At 34.8% G+C, this 18,947-nt stretch overlaps 1 protein-coding gene and 1 pseudogene across 6 annotated transcripts in view; one reads left to right on the top strand and one right to left on the bottom strand.

Annotated features, from left to right (window-relative positions):
• Window positions 1-655: 655 nt before the first annotated feature.
• Window positions 656-18,947, bottom strand: part of CEP57L1 (centrosomal protein 57 like 1) — a 72,970-nt gene continuing 54,678 nt past the window's right edge. For all 6 annotated transcript variants that reach the window (XM_038554891.1, XM_038554889.1, XM_038554890.1 and 3 more), the window contains 7 exons: window positions 17,424-17,540; window positions 13,304-13,381; window positions 12,458-12,544; window positions 8,656-8,733; window positions 8,307-8,542; window positions 7,099-7,243; window positions 656-5,244 (listed from right to left, as the gene is read on the bottom strand). In XM_038554891.1, the coding sequence (XP_038410819.1) occupies window positions 5,026-5,244; window positions 7,099-7,243; window positions 8,307-8,542; window positions 8,656-8,733; window positions 12,458-12,544; window positions 13,304-13,381; window positions 17,424-17,540 (960 nt within the window). In that variant the 3' untranslated portion in view covers window positions 656-5,025. The remainder of the gene's footprint in view (window positions 5,245-7,098; window positions 7,244-8,306; window positions 8,543-8,655; window positions 8,734-12,457; window positions 12,545-13,303; window positions 13,382-17,423; window positions 17,541-18,947) is intronic.
• On the top strand, window positions 9,001-10,863 carry LOC102151327 (annotated as a pseudogene).

Raw genomic sequence — 18,947 nt, 5'->3', positions numbered from 1 at the left:
TTGTTTGAAATTTATGCTAAGTGACCTGATATCTTCCAATCAACAAGAAGTAGGAATCCTAGACCAATACTGTCACTAGGTGAAAAAGCAAATGACAGCTATATACATCAAAAAAGAGAATGAAGAAAAACAAATAGGTCAACTTTATCAACGGATAAGAACAAAAATTTAGTAGACAAATATTTAAGCATCTTCTCTGGGATGGTTATTACCTCTATGTCACCTACTATTTTCTTCCTTCTGTTGTATTTCTATATAGTCTTCTCTTATCAGAGTATAAGCAACTTGAAGAGAGAATCTATGCATAATTTGGCTTTGAATTTCCCATAGCATCTAGCATAGTGTCTTGGAAAGCAGCAAATACTTGATTAGAGAACAGTCAAATAATTGCTGACTGAACAAATCCAACATAGCAATATACAAATAAAGAACCATTTTGGCTCTCTAACCCCTTCTTCTTAACATCATAAAACCAAATAAAGCATCATTCTGAGTGCCTTTTGCCATTACCCACAGATAAACAATAAAATACTGTCATATTTCAACCAGTGATATCCTTGAAAGATGAAATGGCAGCACAACTAAACTGGTGCCTAGTACCTGACCCAATATGCTTACCCTGATGAGACTACCAAAGAAGGCTAACACAGTTTCATGACATGTAATTATCAAATATTTATTGAGAGGGCTTAGGTACTGTGTTAGGTGCTGGGCTACAGTGGTGAGCAAGAAAGGATCTTGCCCTTAGGGAGCTTTCAGTCTATGGGAAAGACAAATGATAACAAGAAAGTGTACTAAGTTCAAAAGTAGGATAAACGCCTACAAGAGGTAGTGAAGCCAGATTTAAGGAGAGGGGTATGAAGGGGAGACTTAAAGAGGGCTTTCTGGAGGAAGCAGTAAATTGAGACCTGAAGAATGAGGGAAAACTAGACAAGCAATATCTATGGAGGAAAATCTAGGCAGAGAGTACAATAGATAATGTTACCCTTATTTTTAAAGATTATTCTAGAAAGCTGATTATTTCACAGAATTTATCATTTTTTTTGACAGATAATTTATAATTCCCAACATCCCTTCCCCAACCACATTGGATCCAGTCTTTCAACATTGTAAACTGCTGAACCAGTCATTAACAAGTCTTATATTGTCATAAAACTGCCTTGGAACATAAAGTAACTAGAGATCAATTTGCTTCTGTATTATTTTCTGCTGAAACTGTTAAAGCACAGAGATATACAATAGACCATGCATATATAATAAAAAATACATTTCTTTGGGTTGGGATTATGTGCTAATTTATAATTCTAATAATTACCTATGGTATCTAATAGGATCTTACAGCAAAAGAGAATTCAGTGACTCTATACCAATAAGGAGAGTGCTCCCAAAAATCCCACCAGGAAAAAAAAAAATCGACCTTATTCTTTAAATGATTCACAACTACACTAAAAACAAGATCCGCCCTAGACAGTATTTTAAAACTTCAAACTCTACAATTTTGTTATGACTAATTCACCTTATATAACAAAATATAAAAAGGAATTAAAGGAGGAAAGTTACATGAAAATAAGTATATAGTTTATGAAGAAAAAGGTTGAAGTGTTGGTAAGATCCATTTAATTACCAAGAAATAAACTTAGTTTTACACTGATTACAGTTAGTATTATTTTTATTTACCCTTACTTCATTTTAATTGCCATGGCACCTATCATGAGGTTTTTTTGTTTTTTTGTTTTCCTTCACGGATGTCATTATGCCACAGAGAGAGTTGTCTTGTTATACATCTGGGAGTCAGCTTGCACTTATCTAAACTTCACATACAATTAAATGTTCTCAGTATGTACAGCTTTAGCTACAGCTGAATAGAGTTCCAGGAAACCCCATTAGGAGTTCCACTATTTACTCTATACCAATAATGGCATCTGGTACATTTTTGGCCATAGTGAGCACTCCTTCCATTGTGCATAACCAGACTTTTATTACGTTCATTACTTTAGTTTGATTCTCACAACATTGCAGATAAAATTTTAATTTAATTTTTTGATGTCTTATCACAGATTAAGACTACTCCTTTAGAATTAACATTGGATTTTTTAAGTAAAAATTCTATCTAAAAATCTCAAAAACAACTTTTAAGTACACCATCACCATTCATTAGCTCACTATTTTAAGTATCTCCTTTCATCTCATACTGCTGAAAACTGAACATTTCCCTTCAACCCTTCTATCTTCAGCTACAACCTAATAAAAATGGCTAGGTTGCTAATGACCCATACAGGTACAGGTAGTTCAAGATTCCAACTACTATTTCCAGAATTAGAATATTTACAATACCTGCTGTTTTAAGCACTCAAACTTTCTAGTTTCACGGTTTCATCAAAGTTGAGACCTGTCTTGACTAGAAAGTTCCAATTTCATTTATTCAATTTCAGACTAAATAAAAAACCAACCAACCTGATTTTCACTTAAGTGAACAAAATCAATGATATCCTACCGAGTTTCTGCTAGGCAGGGCACAGTTGTGGGGTTGCTACAGCAACTCTTGTACACTGACCACAGATTGCCCCTGTCCAGGAAGGAAATCATTTGCTCCACCCCCTGAGGAGTCAAAGGCTCTGGCAAGCAGCAGTCTGCAAGCAGGACACATTTTTAGTTCAGTAGCTGTGATGGAGCAACAAGAGACAATTCTTTAGTGTCTCTCCATACTAAATATTACCCAACAACCAGTGTTACCCTTCCAATCCAAGTTGCTGTGTATGATTACATAATTTGGCACCATGGTTAAGACCATATTCTTTAACCCCTCTAACTAGAAATCTGAGCTAGGGAATAAGCCAAAACCATTTCCTCCCAGACACATAGGCAAAAGCAAAAGCAAAGCAAAGCAAAACAAAACAAAAATAAAAACAAAAACCCCACCAAACCCAAGTAATACATTTATTACACCAATACATTTTGGTTCTTGTTTTCAGGATTTAACCCATGCCAACTCAGGTTCTCTGACAACTTTTGGTAGAGGAGAGCAGTCAAAAGTTAACATTTATGGAATTTTTACTCAGTGCCAACCAACCCTTCTACTGTGTGCTTTGACATGTTATTTCATTTACTCCTCACAACAACCCTGTGAGTTAGGTAACAACATAATCCCTACTGTACAAATAAGAAATGGAGGCTCTGAAGTTATTTGATTATCTCAGCTACTAAAAGGTAGAGTCACAATTTAAACCCAAGTCTCTTAATTCTGAGGTCTTATGGTTTTTCTCCTACACTACACAGATTTTTCCAAGAAAATTCTCAATTCTTAACCGAAATATTCAAGTGTTCCTAAAGTGACTTTGGTTTTGTTTAGCAATACATTTTTGTAGGTAATGACTTTACTATAGATAGCCACTTTCTTAAGTGCATAGAAAACAAAGGCACAGAAGGATATGGGGCTGCATTATGGTCCTGGTGAGGTTTTTGCTAAGTTAAACTACAGCACTCACATTCTTGAGGAGGAAAGGCAAAGTTGAAAAGCAGGTAAGGTGATGAAAATGAATTTAGATGAAGTGCTCTGTGGAACATCTCTGGGGCTGAAGAAGCTGCAGAGGGAGAGGGAATAAGGGTGGGTGAAGGACACATGCAGTATTTAAACCACAGAGAATCTTTCAGCTCTATAAGTTACTTTCAAGGAAAATTCCAAGTATCCATCTGCCCATTTTCAGTTATTTTCCCACTTTAGGTTTGGAAAGGTCTTCTAACATAATACCTCTTCTCTCAATGAGAATGAATCACAGTTTTCCTTTTCCCTCCCTGGAAGTTCCACAATTACCTCCTTTCTCCTACATACTGTTAGGGAATTTCCTATGTCTTTCCTAGCTCCCCCAGATCTTCCCCTGAAAATTCTTTCATACCTATAGCTTGAGCATTCCCCTCAGCTGGAGATAAATGTATCTCCAATTCTGTCCCTTTGGAATCACTACTTCTTTAAACTGCTACCCTAGCTTCTGAGTTCCTCCCTTCTATTGTGCCTTTTTGGTCAGTCTTCTATTTCTACTTCAGCTGATGATTTCAATTCTTTGGTTGCCTCAAAGAATTTCAGTGAAAGACCAAAAAAGTTCAAAGGAGTCATACTAGTTTCCATAAGTGTCTTAAAAGATAGGTCAACAAGTGTAAATTTACTATAAACATACATATCCAAAGAAATCGATTGATACCACGGATTTAAAAATATAAAAAAGTAAAAATGTATCATATCTCTGAATTTTTACGGATAGGTAATTAAGTGTCCAAGTTCTTTTTCCTAAGTGGGTACTGGAAATTTACATTCTCCATTTATACTGATGATCATATATAATGCGAAGCCTAAAAGTCACCAAAAGTTTTAGTTACAAAGGAATAAGATAAATCACTGGTATTAAAAAGCAGCCCTGGATTTGTAAAAGAAAACAGGAATTGCAGAAAAAGGTTTTTGCACTTGAGTTACTGTCATCTAAAAATTAAGAAATTACAAGTTCCTATTTGTGATTGTCACATAAAAACTTGGGCTAAAGGCCTCTTTAGAGAACTCTTCCATTTCCAAAAAAGAAAAACATTTTATAGCTTTAAAATAAGGTAGGGAGGAAGCACCATGAAAGGTAAAAGACCTTATATCACTGTGTTCATTTTACATTGGTTTTAAGGTTACAAGCCTACTAAATGAAAATGTGGAATGGTACTTGTATCTCAGATTTAACTTAATTTTAAATATCACCAATCCAGTATCATTTCTTAGACTTAGCTTAAGAGGTCTGCAAAGTGAACAATGTGTCTAAAACATGAACAGATTAGGTATTTCAGTCAGTAAGAGAAACAGAAAAGTAGTCATTTATTATTTGTGACTCTTAGGAGGTCTTGGCATTAATTTAAAAATACTACAACTTGACACTTTATAGGGACTAGAAGCATAATTCAAAATTTCATAAAGGTATATTAAATTAAAACCACTTTAGACAATTCAAGATCTCACTGACAGAGTTCGTTTAAGGTGACAGTTTTACTATTGTGTTACTGTTCCCACATGATATCATCTCTTCTCAATTTCATTTGAAGATTATGGACTTGTACTGGATGAAAGTTGCTGTTCTTCTGAAGAGAGTTAGTTAGCAAACATTTCCTGGAACTATTTTTTATGTTCTTTGATCCTTTAAGGTTGTTATCTTCTCGCTGAATACCTGAAGCTTCACTCATCTTTGACTGTTGAACTTTTTGCTGCAGTTTACGGACCTGGAAAGAAAAAAAAAAATCTGACATTTTAGTTAAAAAAGATATTAAAAATATACCCTAAAATAGATGGACTGGATTGATGTTATAAAGGTTACATGAAATTAAAAAGTTCATTAGGTATTTATTTATTGAGTACCTAACACTGTGCTAGTTAGGTAAAAGTATCATGAATTAAACAATCCTTTCTCTCAAAAAGCTTATTGCTTTTATTAGTGAAGGAAAAGCATACACAGGATAACTAGAGAATAATTCAGGCTGGGATAATTCTGAGTAGGACAAAAGGTGTTTATTTGAGAAGGCTAAAGTAGAACAAGATCAATATGGGCTGAGAAGTTCAATGAAAAGCTGTGAGGATGATTTATAAAGGATATGAAATGAGTAAAAACTGGAGGAGGAGAAAAGGGGAAAAAAGGACCCTTCAAGTGGTATTAACAGCAAAGTAAAGATTTGGTGCTAGGAATGAGCACTGAATTTATAAAGTCAAATGTATATATATATTTTTTTTACTTAAAAGTATTTCTGAATTTAAAGTACTACTGAATGCCAGTACAAAAAAAAAAAGTGTCATTCGGTAGTATCTGGTAACAGTTGGGTAGACAGGATTAAACAAAATAAAACCTATAACTAGCTGAAATCCATTTCTGCCAAGCCTGGTCCATTACTTACTGTATTTCACTTATGTACAGGCCCAATTTATAGAACTGATCCAGACACTGGCTAAGAATCTGGTATTTGTCCACAGCCATTTTAATTGGAGATTAAATTTATCATGACGAAATGCTTGAAAATTTATACTGCTACAGCTATTATAGAAAATAAATAATATTTTTCAAAATACGATTTATGTGCATTAAAAATATGGCTATTTTTCCACTCCCTTAAAATTTCTCCTATACAATTCTAAGAAAGTGTATTAATTAAATAATCTTCACCCTAACATAATCATATAAAAAAATTGGCTTACTAGAGCCTTAAAAGCCAGTAAAGTGAAAATATTTGCTTCAAAAGTGTCATTTCCTCTTTTTCTCTTTATTGGTCTTAGAAGAATAAAAGCAGTAAAATTCTGAATCCTTTATTACTTTCTTATAAAAGTAGGGAAGGCTTTATTGTGAGGTTAGCATAACACCAATTTATATGAATGTCGATTATTCCACAGATAGCTACGTGATGTGATTTGAAGGTTCCTGGAAAGACTTTCTCTGCCTTCTGCTCCAGCAGGGTAATAGTGCTAATAATCCAACCTATGGAATCAATGTCTTGGGACAAATATTGTAATATTCCTTGATTTTCTGTTAAAATATTAAAATTGTTATGCCATTCTTATAGTTATTAAGAATTCACATGCAAGGAGAGAGTCCCCCTTACTACCACACTATAGCTAGCTAAGCACAGGTCCCCAGGGAATGGAATAGACTATTAATTGTTCTGAGAAAGAAGAAATAGTGGTTTATGTATGAGAAATAGGTTTATGTATGATACTGAAGTAGAGACCTGTCAGCGTAAGGGGCTTCATTAAGGCATTAGGGGTGGGAGAGATAAAGGGAAAGAATGTTTAAAAGGGCAACCAGGAGGGCTGCAAAGCAAATTTAGTTTACCTCAAAATCTTCCCACAGCCATTTATGAATACATAACTACACTTTCTTGTTTCTCTTACTTTACTTTATCTTGGAGAGTTATGTAGGAGGCAATGTTATTCCAATGGACAGATGACTCTATAACAGGCTTAAGGGACTCCTGTCATCTTTTCACTAAGCCACACATACAGACCTCAAATTTGAAAGATCATATAGATATATAACACTGACTCCAGATATATTATCTTTTTATTAAAATCTTTTACTAAAGCCTTCTTACATTTTCTTGATGCTTTATCAGTTTGGAAATCTGTTCTCCTTTAATTTCCATTTTCTTGACTAAATGTTCTAGTTCACATTCTAGGTCTTCACAGACTGAACGACTTTCAGTTTCCTTCATTTGATTCAGTAGTTCTTCGTGCTTCCTATGAAAGAAAAGCAAGTATCAACTCTGATATAGCTTATACCATATGCCTTTGATATAATTAAACAATATTCTGTTCAATCATAAATTTTTGTCAGTTAAATATTAATTTTCAAAGATAGTCTCTTTATGTAGAGTTACCTAGTTAAATCTATGGTAAATATAAAAGGCTCTTATGATTTGGGGTTAGATAAATTTAGAAATATCTTAGACTTAGGGTTTTTTTTTTTTTAGACTTAGGGTCTTAAAGAACCTAAATTTTCAATGTTCATAGCTAAACGTAATAAAATATTCTGATGTAATAATAGCTAAAAGCATTAAAGGACTCTCTTTAGTTCCAACTTTGGAATTCTTAATATAGTGTGTTTGGGAAGAACGGCAGCTATAAAAATATTTGCCTGAGAAGTCTCTAGATTTGGTGATAGTCCACAGAAAGGAATACTGTCAGGAGAACCAGTTATACCTTCTACAGAGGTCTTAGTTCAACTAGTTGGCTACCCAAATCTCATATTTTCCGGAATTTTTATTGAATATATACTTAAACTTGGGGCTTAAAATATGTATACCACTCAGAATCTTATTTACTATGGATGCTTCAAGACTTATCATTCAGATCAGTCAGAGTTGAAAACAAGGAATTGCTTTCCTACTTGTCTAATGAAATTTCACTTAATTAAAAGGATTATAAAAAAACAAAGGAGAATCTTGCTTTTAAAAGCATTTGTGAAAAAAAAAAATAAAAAAATAAAATAAAAGCATTTGTGAGTTATAATTTAAAGTCACCAGACCGTATTTGTTAGAATAACAGTAGTATTTGCCTATCAGTTCAGATCTTGGGAACACAGAAACTCCTTAGATCAAAAAAATAGTAATTACATATTTAACTAGAAAAGTTAAATACTAACAATAAATACAATGAAAAATTAGTGTCAACTCTGAAGATCAAAATAAATCCAAATCTAAGCAAGGCCTTTAAGAATTCATAAGTGGCATTGTTCTTAAGACAGAGAAGAGAAAAGATACTATATGGCTTGCTACTTCTGAAAAACAATAAAAATACTTACATATTCATTTGGTCCAGCTCATCCTGCATTGCCATCAAAAGTTCAGACAAATTGTCACCAATAGAAATGGAATGTTTTGAGTCAGAAGGTTCAGCTTTACCCTGGGAAGTTGTTCTAGTAGGCTTGTAGAGACATCGAGGCTCAGTAAGTTTCTGATGGGTATGTGGCCCATAATGTTGTGTTACCTGCAGGAGGCTTTGCACACTTGTATTCACAGAATGGCTGGCACTGGAAGACTTTAGGGGAAAAGAAATAGCTAGGAACAATTTCAAATGACTCATGGCATTTAAATAGCACTTACAACAAAGGAGTGTGTCTGAACAAGTATCTTCATTTTCCCCCCTCTCACCTTTTTAGCCACAATTGGCAGTGATCCAGACTTTGAATAAATTTGCTGAGGTAGTCGTTCCTTTAAACATCTAGTTTTCTAAATATTGACAAAGGAAAAAAGTAAACAAAAAATTGTTTTAAAAGACTTTTATGATATGAAGAAGTCTCAAAACTCAACAGTAAACATTCTAATAGAAAATAAGCAAAAATATGGATAGACATTTCACTGACGAGGTCATATGGATGGCAATAAACACACAGAAAGATCTGCAAAATCATAGGCCATTAGTAAAATGCAAGTTACAATGATATAGCACTATACAGCTACCAGAATGACCAAAATAAAGAATAGTGACCACGCCAAATGTTGGCAAAGATGTGGAAAAGCCAGACTGCTTATGCATTATTTGTAGGAATACAAAATTATATAGCAACTTTGGAAAATAATTTGAAAGTTTCTTACACTACATTATTGAATTATTGAACACTATATCTGAAACTAATGATGTACTATGTATTGGCTAATTGAATTTAAATAAAAGAAATAAAAAAAAAATAAAGTTTCTTGCAAAACTAAACACGTACTTATCATATGATCCAGCAATTACACTCCTGGACATTTATTCCAGAAAAATGAAAACCTAGGTTTATGCAAAAACCTATACATAAGTGTTCATCACAGCTTTATTTGTAATAGTTAAAAAGTGCAAACAATCCAAATGTCCTTCAATAGGATCCAGTAAATATCAATACATTCTTTCTATTTCTGTGTAGTATTTCACATTATGGATATACTACAGTTTAATCACTGACAGCAAAGCCATCTGGACCAAATAAGTACATAAGTATTTTAATTTTTTTTTAAAGATTGTTATTTATTTATTTATGAGAGACACAGAGAGAGAGGCAGAGACACAGGTAGAGGGAGAAGCAGGCTCCACGCAGGGAGCCCGATGTGGGACTCGATCCTGGGCCTCCAGGATCACACCTCGAGCTGAATGAAGGTGGCGCCAAACCGCTGAGCCACTGGGACTGCCCAGTATTTTCATTTTTTATTAGAAGTAGCAAGATATACAGGTATCTTTTTTCTTCTCTGTCTTAAGAAAAATGCCACTTATGAATTCTTAAAGATTCTTAAAGGCCTTGCTTAGATTTGGATTTAGTTTGATCTTCAGAGTTGTCATTGATTTTTCATTGTATTTATTGATAGTATTTAACTTTTCTTTTTTTTTTTTTTTTAAAGATTTTATTTATTTGTTCATGAGAGACCAGAGAGAGAGAGAGAGAGGCAGAGACACAGGCAGAGGGAGAAGCAGGCTCCATGCAGGGAACCTGATGTGGGACTTGATCCCGGGTCTCCAGGATCACACCCTGGGCTGAAGGCAGGCACTAAACCGCTGAGCCACCCAGGCTGCCCAGTATTTAACTTTTCAAATTAAATAGTAATTGCTACTTTTTTGATCTAAGGAGTTTCTGTGTTCCCAAGATCTGAACTGACAGACAAATGCTACTGTCATTCTAACAAATACAGTCTGGTGACCTTAAATTACATAAAATTGCTTCTAGGATCTATTGTGTTGTTATCAAATGTTGTGTCATTTAGTAACTCTTTTATAAAGTATTACAGAATTTATTTCTATGAGTTCAGTTCTAGGGGCAGCTTGAGGGAGGTCCTGATCCCTCTGTGCCTGTGTCTGGCAGAGCATGTGAGATGAAGAGACAATCCTTTCTTGTGCTTGGATAATCAAGAGTTTTGGCTCAGCCTTTGGGCACATACTGAGGTGAGGAGCCAGATAAAAAGCACAGGTTGTGGCACTGAAATGGATTAATAAGGAACTTAGTGATTTGGCCCATGACCCTCTAGCACAATGTTCTCCAAGTCCTGTTGGGGATTATATGTTTCATTAGCAAGTGACAATTATGCAACCTAATGATATCAAAGTGGTGTATTCTTTTTGACAATTCATTTTCCTACAGTCTACTCTTTCAAACCAACTAAGGTTACATTTAAAAGAAGAATTTATCAGCCAAATATTAACAGTAATGTAGCATTTGTCTTAATATTCTAAGATCATGATCTTCTGCTTTAACTATTTCTAAAATTCTTTTATCCATTTTTTCACTGTTATGTGATCCTCTAGTGCCAAAGGTTACATGGGTTTATGAAATAGACAGAGATAAGTATAATAGAGTATCTTGGGAATGGACTCAGAAATATGTCACATGATGCTACTATAAAGTCAGAATTACCTGCATTATAGCTGGAATAAAATTTAAATTACCATTCCTTCCTTTTTTTGATTTTCTTATCCAGCTGCTAGCTGCTCCCTTATCAGGCTTCATATTTTTAGATTTTATTTTTTGTTTATTTTCCTCCATTAATTTACATGCTTATCTGACAAAGACAAGTTCTTCCAGTTTTGGACAATAACTGCTTTTAGAAACTAAAAAGTATTTATAAAAGAAGAGTTGCCTAAGGTTCAGAATTTTTTAAAAAGAATGTATTTATTTATTTATATTTTATTTTATTTCTTTTGAGGGAGACAGGGAGAGAATGTCAAGCAAACTGCATTGAGCATTGAACCTGATGCAGGGCTCAATTCCATGACCCTGAGATCATGACCTGAGGTGAAATGGAGTCCGATGTTCAACCAACTGAGCCACCCAGGCACCCCCCAAGATTCAGAATTTTTTTTTATTTTTTATTTTTTTTTAATTTTATTTATTTATGATAGGCACACAGTGAGAGAGAGAGGCAGAGACACAGGCAGAGGGAGAAGCAGGCTCCATGCACCGGGAGCCCGACGTGGGATTCGATCCCGGGTCTCCAGGATCGCGCCCTGGGCCAAAGGCAGGCGGCAAACCGCTGCGCCACCCAGGAATCCCAAGATTCAGAATTTTTAAAAAAATGGAGCATGTGTATTATGTGGCCAGTGTCTTTACTCTAACTTGGCCATGAAACGAAAACCATTCCTCACTGTTCTAAGATGCCGAAGAATTCATCTGAGGGGAAGGGAGATGGATGCTCAGTTGTCACATCAAAGGAAGTAACATTATTCAAGTATCCATTCTTTTTTAAGCTTTCCACTGAGAGAGATCTGAAGTTACATGATATACTTTATGCTCATGACTGATATGACTGGAAAATTGGTATTAATTTATAGCATCAGCAGAACAGAAACTATGATGTATTTTATACATGTTAATAAAGGAATGATATATTCTTATTCTATACAGACTAGAAACTGGAAGTCAAATACCCTCTGCATTCCAAAACAGGGTCTCAAATATTTTTAAATTTTCATTTAAATTTATATTGTTAGGCGGCTTGGAGCTATTAGTTAATCTACCAATACACTGTTTAATTAGCACTGAATAAATGATGCAAGTTGTCAGTGGACAAGTGATCAACTAATAGCTCTCCTGATAACTTATTTTTCTTGCAATAAAATTGCATAAATAGCAAAAAAGAGTTTGGTACTAGTAAAATGTCTATATTTCTAGAAAAACTGGAATGCTTATTGTTATTTCACAAATATACTGACTGTCATATAGTCCTTTTTGTTTTGGTTGTCAAGTAAAATCAAAACTAGATTTTGTGCTCAATTGCTGATACTTTATTTAACCTAGGTTTTATGGAATTTTCTAACCTCAAACCTAAAACCATCATCACTCAACTTAGGTTTTTTTCTGTATTTTATAGCATTATTGCATGCTTTTTATTATAAATATCTTCAAATTCTTTTTGGAAATGGATAGACATAAATATTAAAAGAGTAAAGAAATAAGCATTAATAAGTAAGAATAAAGTTTCTGCATACCTTCAAAGATTTCTTCTTCTCCTTGGAGCTTTTTGGATTTGCTACTGAAGACATTAAAATTCTATTGATTTCAAGTCCAGTTTGAAGCTACAATATTAAAGACAAAGCTTTATACAGCTAATTTTTTTTTATATAACAAATTTTTAACAAGCTACTTCAAAAACAATATAATAAGAAATTAGGTCTCAGTTTATGAATACAAAAGTGCTTGGGACACCTGGGTGGCTCAGTCAGTTGAATGTCCAGCTCAGGTCATGATTTCAGGTTGTAAGCCTGAGCCCTGTGTCAGGCTCTGTGCTCAGCACTGAGTTTGCTCGAGATTCTTTGCCTCTTCCTCTCCCTCCCCAAACTCATGCTCTCTCTTTCTCTCTCTAAAATAACAAAAATCAAAAATAATAAAATAAAATAAAATAAAATAAAATAAAATAAAATAACAAAAATCTTTTTTTAAGAAGTACTTCTTAAGGAAGAAAAGAAAACCTCAAATACTATTTTTGTATGTGAAATCTACTAAGTCTGTTGGTAATTGCAACCATTTTGTTTATAAGAGAATGCATTATTTAATACATATATATCAATCAAGCTGAAAACAATCTATATCAGGAATTATTTCATATATATATGTCATAATTTCAAAGGTCTACAAGATCTCTCTTGGCAGTGCATCCAAGTATATAAATATACTGACTGACTTATTGAGAATCTCATTATCATAGTAAAAGGAGACAAAACTAACAGGCTAGGAAGCAGAAATTATAGTCTAAAATATAGGCTGCAGATAATGAAAACAAAGTATAATAAAACATATGTGGTTTAGTGTGACAAATGACATAATTCTCTATTTACTTCAGATGCTTTGTCTTGAAATAGCTTACGCTGATGTTCTTCTTCCTTAAGTTTTTCCTCTAAATGTTTAATCTTGTCCTGCAAAAGAATGAAGAAAACTGGGATTATTTTTATTTTATTTTATTATTTTTTAATAATAAATTTATTTTTTATTGGTGTTCAATTTGCCAACATACAGAATAACACCCAGTGCTCATCCCGTCAAGTGCCCCCCCTCAGTGCCCACCACCCAGTCACCCCCACCCCCCGCCCTCTTCCCCTTCCACCAATCCTAGTTCGTTTCCCAGAGTTAGGAGTCTTCCAAGTTCTGTGTCCCTTTCTGATATTTCCTACCCATTTCTTCTCCCTTCCCCTCTATTCCCTTTCGCTATTATTTATATTCCCCAAATGAATGAGACCATATAATAAAACTGGGATTATTATATAAAAACTAGAGCCAAATAGCCTTTATTCTTTTCCCAAATAGTCTTTGGAGTCTTGATTCTTAATAGTTCAGTAAATTAAAGCAGAAAGTAAGAAAAAGAAATAGCAAAGATGCTATGATTTTTCTTGGTTTTCTTTCTATGCTTCTTTACTTGCTATTACATATAAGAAAAATAAAGGGATTGGGATCCCTGGGTGGCGCAGCGGTTTAGCGCCTGCCTTTGGCCCAGGGCGCGATCCTGGAGACCCGGGATCAAATCCCACGTCGGGCTCCCGGTGCATGGAGCCTGCTTCTCCCTCTGCCCGTGTCTCGGCCTCTCTCTCTCTCTTTCTCTCTCTCTCTCTCTCTGTGACTATCATAAATAAATACAAAAATTAAAAAAAAAAAAAGAAAAATAAAGGGAAAGCAAAGACTGTATCTGCAAACATTATTAATTTCTAGCAACAAAATTGTAATGATGAAATTTTGGGGGGTACTAAAGGTCTAGAAAGTCAAATGATCATAGTCTTGGGTCTCAATGTTTCATCCAAAACATAGAAAAATCTTGGGGATCCCTGGGTGGCTCAGCAGTTCAGTGCCTGCCTTTGGCCCAGGGCGTGATCCTGGAATCCTGGGATTGAGTTCTGGGTCAGGCTCCCGACATGGAGCCTGCTTCTCCCTCTGCCTGTGTCTCTGCCTCTCTCTCTCTCTCTTTTTCTCTCTCATGAATAAATAAATAAATAAATATTTCAAAAACAAAACAAAACACAGACAAATCTCAACAAATGTCTACTGTGTGCATATTACTAAGGGTATAGTTGTTGGAGGAGGGAAGGATAGGTAGACATATTAGAAATATAAGATATGGACTACAGCAAAATAAAAAGCTTCTGCAAAGCAAAGGAAACAGTCAATAAAACTAAAAGTCAGACTACAGAATAGGAGAAGATATTTGGAAATGACATATCTGATAATGAGTTAGTACCCAAAATATATAAAGAACTTATGAAACTCAACACTCCAAAAATGAATAATCCAGTTTAAAAATGGATAGAAGACATGAATAAATATTTTTCCAAAGAAGACATCCTGATGGCCAAAAGACACATGAAAAGATCCTCAACATCACTGATCATCAGGGATATACAAATCAAAACTACCATGCGATATCACCTCACACCCGTCAAAATGGCTCAAATCAACAACATAAGAAACAACAGGTGTTGGTGAGGATGTGGAGAAAGGGGAACCCTTGTGCACTGCTGGTGGGAATGCAAACTGGTGCAGCCACTGTGGAAATGAGTATGGAGGTTCCTCAAAAAGTTAAAAATAGAACTACCCTATGATCCATCCAGCAATCACACTACTAGGTATTTTTTTTTTAATTTTTATTTATTTATGATAGTCACAGAGAGAGAGAGAGAGAGGCAGAGACATAGGCAGAGGGAGAAGTAGGCTCCATGCACCAGGAGCCCGATGTGGGATTCAATCCCGGGTCTCCAGGATCACACCCTGGGCCAAAGGCAGGCGCTAAACCGCTGCGCCACCCAGGGATCCCACACTACTAGGTATTTACTCAAAGGATACAAAAACAATAATTCAGAAGGATGCATACACCTTGACTTTTTTTTTAATTTAAATTCAATTTGTCAACATATAGTATAACTTCCAGTGCTCATCCCATCAAGTGCCTCCTTAGTGCCTGTCACCCAGTCAGGCCATCTCCCCATCCACCTCCCCTTCCTCAACCCTTTGTTTCTCAGAGTTAGGAGTCTCTCATGGTTTGTCTTCCTCTCTAATGTTTCCCCACTCAGTTTCCTTCCTTTCCCTTAGAGTCCCTTTCACTATTTCTTATATTCTATATATGAGTGAAACCATATGATGACTGTCCTCCAACTGACTTATTTCACTCAGCATAATACCCTCCAGTTCTATCCACATCAAAGCAAATGGTGGGTATTCATTCTTTCTGATGGCTAATATATATGATTATATATATTCCACATCTTTATCCATGCACCTTGACATTTATACCAGCATTATCTACAATAGCCAAACTATGCAAACAACTCAAGTATCCATCAGTTGATGAATGGATAAAGAAGAGATGTGTGTGTGTGTATGTATGTGTATCTATATATATTTATATGGACTATTACTTGGCCATAAAAAAGGAATGAAATCTTGCCACTTGCAACAACATGGATGGAATAAAAAAGTTTTAAATACCAAAGGACAAATATACTAAGAGAGAAGATAACTGAGAAAAGGTGGCAATGATTTTCGCAACACAGAAAAGTAGATGGGTGACTTCCAACCTTACTTTGCAAGGCAGAAAGAGCTGAAATTTCACTAGAGAGTATAATGCTAAGTAAAACAAGTCAGTCAGAGAAAGGTAAATACCATTATGATTTCACTCATATATGGAATTCAAGAGACAAAGAGCAAAGGGGAAAAAAGAGAGAAAGACAAATCAAGAAACAGACTCTTAACTGTAGAGAACAAACTGATGGTTACCAGAGGGAGGTGGGGGGTATTCAATAGGTATTGGGGATTAAGGAGTACTTTTGCTGCGATGAGTACTAGGTGATGCATAGAACTGTTGAATCACTATATTGTACACCTGAAACTAATATTACACTGTATGTTTACTAGTTAGAATTTATTTATTTTTTAAAAAGATTTATTTGAGGGAGAGAGAGTGCAGGAGTGGGAGGAGAGGTAGAGAGAGAGAAAGAATTCCAAGCAGACTTCCCACTGAGTGCCAAGATCAGTACAGAGCTTGATGGCACGGCCATGAGATCACGACTTGAGCTGAAACCAAGAGCTGGATGCTTAACTGACTGACCCTGGAGCCCCCTCTAACTGGAATTTAAATAAAAACTTAAAAAAAGAAGAATAATTTTGTGACAAGATATGGTAATGAATATTAAGCAGGCTTAACTGTGGTGATCATTTTGTAAAATATACAAATATCAGAAAATACAAATATCAAATCATTATGTTGTACACCTGAAACTAATATAACATTTTGTATCGATTTTATCTCAATTTTTAAAAAGATGGAAAAAAAAAAAAAGAAGCATAAGATCTGTTCCTTGTTAAGAGCTTATATAATACTTAAGGAAACAGTTAACATACATGAAACAACAAAATAATATAATAAAAAACAATAATACAATTTGACTCAGAACATGTATATACTTATACATGTAAGTATTTCATCTTCTATCCTGGTATGGCTCAGAACATGAGGACAATACTATACAAAGGAAGAGCTCCCTGAGTGTTGGAGAACTCAAGGAAGGCTTCACATAGGAAGCAGGACCTGCAGAAAGTCCTATGAGATGGATAAAATTTGGGTGGAAAAAAAGGAGAGCATTTCAGGATGGGATCAAGGATAGACTTAACTGTAAGTGATGAAAGACAATCTTTTGGATATCCTTTAGGCAAATTATCTGACAAATGAAAATGTTCTGTCATTTTAGAAGGAGCCAACATTACCATTTTACATCAAAGGCAAGCTCATTCATGCCACGACAGAGTACATTAGCTTTTTATCTCCATGGGCAGAAATTCATATCTGGATTACTAAGAGCTGTTAAAAAAAGTTTTACAAATCAGATTTACTGTATATTCATATATAGGGCCAATAATGCTTAACACTAAAGATTTATTCCTGGTATCATCACTTCAAAGAAATAAGTGAAACCTTACCTCAGCAGTTTTCTGAGTTGTTGTAAGTTTAAAACATTCTTTTTCTAAGACATCAAGCTTTTCAAGTTTTGCTTGCAGCTTCATATGATCTTGTTCTTTTTCCCTTTGAAGCTGGGCCTGGAAAGGATAAAAACAAAATCCAAATTTGGCAAGTGATGCCAACGGCTCAAGAATAATACAATTTCTGAGAATTAGAGCATAATAAATCTGTCATAAGAAACACGTATATACATGTATATACTTTAGGTGCTTATGAGTAAAAAACAAGAAAATCAAATACTTTTAAAGAACATAGTATACAACATACATACATATATACATATATACACAAACATAATGTACAAATAAGATGAGCTATATTAGCATAAATGGAATAAATTTTTCGATGCATGTTTATATAACATTTCTACTAAGGAAAACATCATCCGTGAAACCTGCATTAAATAAACTGTTACCTGTATGGTGACCGAAACCACACTTTATCTTATCCTCTAAATATGTTAAATATAACATTCAAAAGCAGCTATCAGAGGAATAAAGCATATAGAGAAACTGGAGAAAAGGAAAGCTATACATATATTTTCACATCTATACACTGTTTTGTAATGGTATTTATCACCACACTAATGCAATGTAGTTAATAATAGGGACAACTGTGAGGGGGCAGGAGGTATATGAGAACTCTCTGTACTATCTGCTCAATTTTAAGCTTAATACTGCTCTAAATGAATAAAGTCTATTAAAAAACAAAAAACTGAAGCAATCAGTAAACAGTCTTGGTGACCTGTGGTCTTACATTCAAATGGTGTTACAGAAGGAGAGAAGAGGGAGGTCAGATAAGAATAATTATTTGAAGGATAATGGCTAAAAAAGTACCAAATTTGACAAAAAATATTAACTGACAGATTCAATATTAATAATAATAAATTTAAAAACCCAAACAGAATACATACAAAGATAACCACATTTAGGCACATCATTTTTTTTTATTTGTGTTCATTGAAGTTCCATTTGCCAACATATAACACCCAGTGCTCATCCCATCAAGTGCCTCCACAGTGCCCATCACCCAGTCAGGCTATCCCTCCACCTACCTCCCCTTCTTCAACCCTTTGTTTCTGAGAGTTAGGAGTCTCTCATGGTTTGTCTTCCTCTCTAATTTTTCCCACTCAGCTCCCCTGCTTTCCCTTATAATCCCTTTCACTATTTCTTATATTCCCCATATGAGTGAAACCATATGATGACTGTCCTCCAATCGACTTACTTCACTCAGCATCATACCCTCCAGTTCCATCCACGTCAAAGCAAATGATGGGTATTTGTCTTTTCTGATGGCTGAGTAATATTCCATTGTATATATAGACCACATCTTTTTTTTTTTTCCCCCCACATCTTCTTTATCCATTCATCTGTCAAAGGACATCGTGGCTCCTTGCAACGTTTGGCTATTGTGGACATTGCTGCTATGAACATTGGGGTGCAGGTGTCCCAGTGCTTCACTACATCTGTATCTTTGGGATAAAT

The sequence above is a fragment of the Canis lupus genome, chromosome 12 (assembly GCF_011100685.1).
Source record: "Canis lupus familiaris isolate Mischka breed German Shepherd chromosome 12, alternate assembly UU_Cfam_GSD_1.0, whole genome shotgun sequence".
NCBI lineage: Eukaryota > Metazoa > Chordata > Mammalia > Carnivora > Canidae > Canis > Canis lupus.
The sequence above is the reverse complement of the archived record's forward strand: the minus strand, read 5'-3'. Positions and strand labels throughout refer to the sequence as shown.